We start from the raw sequence: 8,663 nt of genomic DNA, 5'->3' as shown, positions 1-8,663 counted from the left end.
GTTCTCGCTTACGCTGCCGGTACATCTCCCGCAGCTTGTTAAACCGCTTGACGATCGAGCCCACCTGCATCCTGATCTCTTCGTTCTACTCGAAGGCGATCTCCTCCTCCTCGTCCATGTCGGCGGAGTCAGCATGGCTGCCCCGGTAGCGGTTCATCTCACTGCGAGATTGAGCCCTGGACGAGCACTTGCGAGTGTGCATGTAAGGATTGTCTTTCTGGGGTGGGGATCTGCTCCTGGACACGGGGGTTTTGCTTCGAGAGAAAGGGGATTTGCTGCGAGAGTGGGGCCTTTTCCAGTGGCTGAGCAGTTTGTCAGCCTTTTCACGGAGCAGCTGAGGAGGGTGTCCGCTTTTTATGAGATGCTTGAGCTGGAAGTACTCTCGCGAGATGAACCGGATATGCTGCATCTCATGAGTCTTGTAGTTCCTGTAGCTGATCAACGTCTTGTAGAAGGCGTCCAGCCTGCGTGAGAGCTAGTCCGGCGAACAGCTGCAATCACGATATGAGTGCATTTGAACTGGCTGTTAAAATCAAATTGTGATAATAACCCCTTTGTCCATGAATTCTCGGCAGATCCAGCAGCTCCTCTCCTCCGACTATTCTGCAGCTAGCTCTGAGGAGGACAGTGAGTAGCAGCTGCAGCAGGAGAAGGCTATCAACTCTACCTTCCGAGCCTACGCATTCGTGCTAGGCGTCTCTCTCGGCACGTACCTGGCCAAAAAGCTGCTGACACGCCTGCTCCACATCTCCACTCTGAAGCTGTACAAATTCTGATGTTCCTTCATGGCCCAGCACAAGCAGTCCTCTCCTTCTATTAAATTATCCCTGCATGGGCAAGTTCACTTCGCTCGAGAAGTTTGTGGTTCTGGGCAGCTTGTCCCTCACTGCCGGCTTTACTCTCTACCAGCTGCTCAAGCCTGAAAAGGTGCCCAAGGAAAAGAGTGCTGATGTCAGGGCTCGCTTGCATGCAGAGGGCAGCACCCGCATGCTGTACTCGACCATGTCATTCTTCTATCTCGATGCCTTCCGGCAAGAAGACCAGCACTCTTTCCGACGTATGAAAGAAGTGCTGGACCTGGGGACCCCTCAAATCGTGGTACTCCAACTCTCAGCAAAGGAGTACTCTGAAAAGTACGACCGCGTGCTCACCCATCCCAAGTTCCCTGAGGCTCTGGAGCAGTTCGAGAGGATCCTGTCGACCAAGCAATACGACAAACTGCACACTCTCCCCGACCTGCAACTGCGCAACCTCGAGAAGCTGTACCTGATCGACTACTGCAGACGGAAGAAGTGCAAGATCATCTTCGGACAGAGAGAGCCGGCAGAGTACCTGCGCTTTGAAGAGAGGAAGGTGGAGGGAGTCAGGAGCCTGCAGAAGGTGAAGGCTGAGGATTACGTGGACAGTCTCATGGAGGAGCTGAGGCCCAAGGCTGGCCTTAGTATCATCCCCAAAACCCCTTACAAGGTCATTGTGGGGCTTGTGGACCCTCCCCTCCGAGACGACATCGCACAGCTTTACAAGGAGAGGTTCCTTGAGCTCTACGGGCACCGGATCTACTAGTAGGACGTGATAGAGCGGTAGAAGGAGTGCATCTAGGCTCGGACCCTTCCCCACAACAAGCCCCTTGACTGACTGAAGATGTAAATACAGTGCTTAAACTATAGTCAACACACCTTTTGAAGAGTCTTTTAAGCAGGCCTAAGAACTTCATAGCCGGTGCTGTCTAGAGGTGTGCCACTCACCTCAACCTGTCCAGCACTCTAGGACCAGGGCAGTTCTTTTGAGGAGACCCAAGCAGAGAACTGAAGTGATAGCATACTTACATGCATATTGGTTGGTGGTGGTGTGGATCCACTCAAATGAATGTCCGAACTCATGATCGGTCAGCTGGCACAAGCAATGCACTGTCCTCAGCAACATCAAGTCACAGACCACTTGACAAGAGACAGACTCAATGAACTGTGGAAAAGTCATGGTTCTTTGCAGATGCAGACTTGTAACAGCTAAGTCAGTTTCTGAATGCTGGTTCTGATCTAGCTGCTGGTCGAAGAACTGTCTTGCTCTCTTCTCCGGAGTGGCTTCAACATCCTGCTGAGAACCCTGTTCCTACTCAGGCTGAGACTCTCCTCCTCGAACACTTGCATGCTGCCTCCCCTGATCCTCAGGGATGGCGTTTTCCTCTTCATGAAGAACTGCCGTTTGGAGCTGGTGAACCTGGGCAAGACTGGCTGTCTGGGAGGGTGGCCGGGATGATCCTTCCCGACAAGATTTTGAATCAATTTCATCCACTCAAATACCACTTAAATGGAGAAGCAGCCTTGTGAGCTGGTCCTCATTCTCGGGGAAATGGGCTCAGGCAAAACCACCTTGGTTAGGCATGCCCTTGCCAGCGCTGTTCGCAAGATGGCCTTCCTGCAGAATGAGTTCGCTTAGGAAATGGGGATAGAAGCCCCTCTGTTCACTGACCCTGAAGGCAAGCCCTTCGACCGGCTGGTCTAACTTCCGAACGGCTGCCTCTGCTGCTCCTCAACAGGAGACACCCTTCTGGCAATAGAAGCACTTTTAAAGAGCTACCCTGAGATCGAAGTAGTGCTAGTCGAAGCGAATGGCCTTGCTGACCCTATTCGCTCAGTGCAGCTCTTCTGGGTGGATGAAGGCAAGCGAATCCCTGCACAACTATCAAGTGTCGTAGCAGTGATCAAAGGTCAGCCCAGAAAGGAGTTCAGCATGGTGGTAGCCATGGCTGATACAGTGGTGATAAACTTCCGGGATAGGATGACCACCCTCCAAGAACGGTAGTTGTCCTAGTTTGTCAAATCCACCAATCTCGCCTGCCAAGTGGTAGTCACCGAGCATGGGCAGATCGACATCGAGCAGCTACTTCTGAAGGCCAGCTTTTCAGGCAGGGATCGGCTGTAGGTGGTCAACTAAAGACCCCATTCCCACTCACCTTTCACTTCTGTCTTCCTCAAAAACTTGACCATGCCACGTTCGGAGGTTGAAGCCCAGCTGGAAGAGATTCACTGGTAACCCCACAAGGAGTATGAAGTGATTAGGACGAAAGGCATTTTCAACTGGGAGGGCAAGTGCTACAGCCTACAAGGAGTTGAGCAGATGTTTTAGCTGAAGGAAGAACTCTACGTTGACTACAAGCAGGACAGCAGGATGCTGATCGTTGGACAAGGCATCACCGACACTCTAATGAAATCCATGTTTTATTGAACAACACTAGCTCACACCCATCTGCTCTGGAAGTCTTCTTCCAGCCGGCTTATCTTCTTGAAGTGCTCTCTCGACTCGAACCTGCGCATCTACCGGAGCACCCCTTCAAGCCGTCCTTAGTTGTAGGCGATGGGCTAGCACTGCTTTTTGGCAGGTGGAGGACTCTCCTCGCTGCATGTCTTCGGAAGGGGTTTAGGATCCAGCAGAGCTAGAGTTGACTCCTTTAGCCTGGCCAGTTCATCGTGGGAAGGAGGACTGATCCGCTGGAAGCTTGTGTTCTTCGGCTCTGAGTAGGATTAGAATAGGCTGGCTGTTGCAAGGAATTTCTGTGCCTCTCCAAGTTTGCTTGCCCGGGAATCATGCACCACAGCTCTCTAAAAGATGTCCTGGCATTCGAGGGCAAGAGCGTGAGTGTTGTCCAGCTGTCGAGCCAGCTCCTGCATGAACTGGAGGACAGAGCTGGCAGCAGTCCTGACCTCCAACTCGATATTGGCAACCAAGCCAGCTATCTCCAACAAGGCATCTCCCCTGAGTGCGTGCTGTACAGCCATGCTGCGTTTGAGTGCGAGGAGGAGTGTAGACAAATCCTGGAAGATGGTGATTGGACAGTCCATTTAAATAGCTGCAGTGGTGGATAGATTGAAAGCCGTTGATTAATGAGTTAGGCTAGTGTCGCTGATACTCTTAAGCGGTATCTTCTGCTGGAAGACAGTCACCGTGTTCTGCTCTAGGAGCATCGGCTGCTGCAGCACACACTCGCTACCAACACCTCTGACTATCAGGCTGGTCTGCACTCCCTCCGTTCCCAGCTGGACTAGCTTCACACCCAGCTCAGTGCCAAATCCACATAGCTCTCACAACTCACCCTCCACTCAGAGCATCACACCACCACTCTCCAACAAACCTTGTAGTCCAAACTGGGCTAGGTCAAGGGCCTCCAGACTGAGCGTGATGGTCTCAGGCAGGAACTGCACCGGCAGCAAGCATTCGGCAAGGAAGTGGCTGACCGCCTTCGAGTCACAGAGCAGGCCAGGAATGCTCTCAGTGAGCAGCTCACAGCTATGAAGAACCAGTACTGTCTGTGCAAAGGGTAGTTGCAAGCCGTTCTGAGCAGGGAGGAGTAATTCTCCACTCATGCCAGACAGCTGTAGACCAGCACCCAGCACCTCAAGGGCAGGGTCAAGTCCCTTGAGCTGGAGCATAAGCAGCTCGAGAAGGACAACTGCGATCTCAGTCATGACCTGAACGAGCTGATGCGCATACTGCGATAGAAAGACGACTACATCCACAAGGCAGTGAACACCAGCATAAAAGAACTGACTGTTGCTCTGGACTAGGCCTGCCAGCGCTAGCAGGAGCACAGCTAGCAGATCTGTTCTTTCTAGGAGTGCAAGGACAGTGTGCTCTAATCCCTCTAGAACATAAAGCAGCACTACGACACACTCCATGGACAGCACGCCAAATGTGCCAAGCTCAAGAAGAAGTACTGTCGGCAGAAGGCCCAGCTGAGAGTGCTGAAGGACGCTGCTGATGAACTCTAGGTGCTGAGGGGCAGCTACCAGCAGCTGAAGGACAAGCACGAGAGACTGCAGGTGAGGTGGCAGGAGCAGGAGCAGGACTGGACTCACCAGCTTGAGAAATAGCACCAGAGTGCAGCACAGCAGGCCAGCATCATCAGCGAGTTGAGGAGTCGGCTGGTGACAGAATTCCAGCACAAGTATGAGCTGGTGGTGCAGCAGATGGTCTACCAGGAGAGGCTAAGGCTGGCTGGAGAGTGCATGAGGTGAATGATAGGTGAGGCTTCATGCTGTCATCAGTAGAGGTTCAGTTTGGTCACGATCACGATCTTGCAGGTTTGGTCCAGCCCACACATCACTCCCAGTCCCAGCTTCTCACGGTGCCATCTGAAGTCGCTGATAGGCTGGGTGCAGAGTTCTTTCGAGTTGAGCAGTTAGAGTCTACCTGCAACTCCACGTGACCTGCCTTCAGGGTCCTTGAGCTGCCGGTTGGAAGGGTAGATGTACTTGTAGATGTTGAAGCCTCCATTGCCACCCTGCGTGACGAACAGGTCTCTGTTCTGTGGAACATGCTTTACTCCCCAGATGGTTGCCTTCTGGGCTGGCTCAGTGACATAGGCATAGCCATTCTCAGCATTGAACGTCCTCAGGTCAAAGGCAGTGGCCTTCCCTTCAAGAGTGGTGGCGACAAGCTTGTTCATGAGAATGTCCTTCCTGTCGAACTCTACCCCACACACCCCGTTCTTCAAGTTGACCTACCAGATGAGCTGGCTCGCTCTTAGGTCGAAGAACTTGACATCTCCATTGTCGTAGCCACCAGCCAGCACCCTATCCTACCTGCTATGGCTGTTGCCAAACGCTACAGACCAGCAGTCTGCCACCACCTCCTCTCCTTCCGCAGGCTCGAGGGACAGACCAGGTGCCTTTTGCCGGGGATCCCACACTCGCACACAGCCATCTCTGCCAGCCGAGACAATTTCACTCACCCCATAGCCCCAGCCTTCTCCACACCCATCGATGGCGTTGACCACGCCTGTGTGCGCGTCCACCTCCCAGAAAGGCTTGTTCTTGGTCATGTCGATTATTTTGAGCTTGCCGTCGAGCTGTCCGACTGACAGGCAGGGAGTGGCAGGCGAGGATGCAAAGGTGCAGCACTTGACGCCACGGTTGAGATTGATTTTGTCAATGACTTGGAGTTCGCCTCGGTTGAGCTGAAGGATCTGGATGATTCCAGTGGTCTTAGGCTCTTCCCCACAGGCGACAGCCCTAGCCGTGCCCGGTATCCAGTCACAAGCATAGGGAGTGAACGAGCAGCTAAGGTTGAGATGCTCCAGAATCTGAGGGGCATTCGTAGTGTCCATAATCACCTCAAATCAAACAACAAACAATAACCAAAGCAGCCCACTTGATGAGGGCTTGGCTGGTGATTAAATTATGTTGATCTTAATCTGGGGTGTTGTCCTGCTGGTTCATTCCAGACTGGTTTTCACTCTGAAGGGTACCAAACCGACATGCTTCCGGTTCATGCCCTACCAGCCTAGAGCCAACATCAAAGCTATCTTCCCAGCCCAGCAGTAAGGCGTCAAGTACGCCTTCTGGCTGGGCACAGGCAACAGCACAATCCGAGAGACCAAGTTCGAGGGGGGTGACTTCGGCTAGCTGCTTTCTCTGACAACCAACCTAAGCTACAAGATGTGCTTTTCGGGGAATGTGAACAAGCTGACAGAATTCGAGTACCACCTGATTTACGACTTCACCTACGGACAGGAGGGAGTGAAGCTGCCTCAGGAACTGGCCACTGACAAGCTGCTGGAGTAGATCTACCTGGGCTTGGACAAGATCGACAAGAGTTGCCAGTACATGGGCAGTCACATCACTGCACAGATCGACAAGGAGAACGACCTGGCCAAGAGAGAGCAGGTGTCTGGCAACAGACTGATCCACGTGACAGTCCTGGAATGTCTAGTCATCGTGCTCTCATCGATCGCGCAGGTCTACTACATCCGCAACTTCTTGAAGGAAAAGAGCCTGATCTGAACCATTTATTCTATGTACCCTTCTTTGAAAAAGAGGTATGTTTCCCTGCCCTCGCTCAAGGTCTACCAGACACCCTCTCAGCCTGCGCTTGTCCCCAGACCTGCTCACCTCGAAAAGGCCTTTCTCGAGGCCACTGAACAGCATGACGCTTTGCGCAAGCTTGGCAAGTTGGTTAAGGCCACGCTTGGAGAACACGAGTCGCAATCAGCAGGGTGGAGAAAGCTGTTGGCAATCTGCCAGCCCTCCCAACAGCCCTCCACCTGCTCCCAGCTGCAGAAACTACTCGACTGCCAGTTCACTGAGCAGCTACCGAGCCGCATGCAGCAACTGCTCAACTAGCTACAATGATTATTAGCATAATCAGGTCTGCCAGATGATCGAGGTCTTGGCCTTACGAGCAGTCGATTCCTTTATGGCCTGCAGAATGCTCGCACACTCCTTGCTCTGCTCCTTCTTGAAGTTCTCATTGTACAGCTTTATGGCAATCTCTAAATGCTGCTTGGCTTGAGCCTTCAGACCCAGGCGTCCGTTTATCTGTCCAATGCATTTGTGAGTCTTGGCCATCTGCGTGCTTGTATCGCCGTACACAACCCTGTTGATCTTCAGCAGCTACTGGTACTCCTGCAGCGCCTATCTCGGAGCCTCATCCGTCTGCAGCTCAGCAATCCGCGCTCGAACAGAGGCATGCCGTTTGGAACTAGGCTCGATCTCCTGGAGGATGATCTTGGCCTTGGTGAGGGCCTTGAGCTGGCTGTCCTTCTCATGGAGCAGACTGAAATACTTGGCCAGAGTCATGTAGTAGTCCGGTATCTACACGAAGTTGTCAAAGCCTAGGTCGATCAGCAGGTCGATGCACTGTTGCTGCAACCTCTTGGCTCTTCCGTTCTACCCCTCTCGATGGGCTAGATGTCCGGCATCACTCAGACATCGAGCGTACTCCAGTGACTCCGTGCCATACTACTTCTTGGCTAGTTCGATGCTCCTATCCACGCACTACTTAACGCTCACGAAGCTGTTCAAGCTGGCAGCAATGTTGGCTTCAAGAAAGCATGCCCTTATCTTGAGAGGGACATCGAGAGAACGGCTGTAGTCCCAGAGGTTGGAGAGGACGGTCCTAGCCTGGTCGTATTCTTTCATGGAGTTGAGGGTTTAAGCAAGGGTGATCAATAGCAGTCCCATTTCCTTTTCACAGGCCTAACGTTCAAAACTAGGGGCCTCTTCTATAGCCTCCTCACACTTGCGTCTGCCCATCAGCAGGTGGTCCAGACTCTGCTGGTAGCTCTTGATGGCGAGGTACATCTAGCCTAGTCTGCGATGGCCTTCCACCAGCACCAAGCCATTCTTCTTGAAGGTGAAGGTATAGATCTGGTCAGCGTTGCACCTTAGCCACTGCCAGGAAGTGCATGGCCTGCTCAAGCTTTTCTTAGGGGAGCAGGCCTTCTTTCACCTGCCGGTATTGCTTTATCTTGTCTTCAATCGCCTGTCTCGCCTTCTGCAGGCTGGACTTCTCTTCCATCCAACTATGCTAAATCAGGACATTCATTACCTCAGCTTCTCCTCCTACTCCAAACCCTCGATCTCCTCCACCAGCTCACTCGAGTGGTTCAGCTGGACTTGGCTATACCCCTGCCTCCTGATTCCAGCACAGTACAACCCCAACAGCAGCCCTAGCCCTACTATGCCGACCATTAGTATTACTAAGTCTGGCCAGTACACTGAGCTGGAGTGAACTCTCAGAGGGTAGCCTGGGATGAGAACTTGATGGTCAGCAAGGGCCTGCTGATAAGTCTTGTTCTGGACGAGTAGGTGCTCCCTTATACTCACCGAATACCTTTCCTTTGATAAAGGAATCAGCCTGATTTCAAGAGAGCCCATCCTCAGAGT

The 8,663-nt window shown here is 52.6% G+C and overlaps 1 protein-coding gene across 1 annotated transcript; it reads right to left on the bottom strand.

Moving 5' to 3' along the window:
• Positions 1–5,038: 5,038 nt before the first annotated feature.
• On the bottom strand, positions 5,039–6,103 carry LOC308128339 (dynein axonemal assembly factor 10-like; the record flags this gene model as incomplete). The annotated part of the gene is made up of 3 exons (XM_080494044.1): positions 5,039–5,160; positions 5,209–5,497; positions 5,729–6,103. The coding sequence occupies 3 exons, from the start codon at positions 6,101–6,103 to the stop codon at positions 5,039–5,041; spliced, it is 786 nt and encodes a 261-aa protein (XP_080350170.1).
• Between the last annotated feature and the right edge of the window lie 2,560 nt (positions 6,104–8,663).

Source organism: Lipophrys pholis (assembly GCF_963383615.2).
Source record: "Lipophrys pholis genome assembly, contig: SCAFFOLD_545, whole genome shotgun sequence".
Lineage (NCBI taxonomy): Eukaryota > Metazoa > Chordata > Actinopteri > Blenniiformes > Blenniidae > Lipophrys > Lipophrys pholis.
The sequence above is the reverse complement of the archived record's forward strand: the minus strand, read 5'-3'. Positions and strand labels throughout refer to the sequence as shown.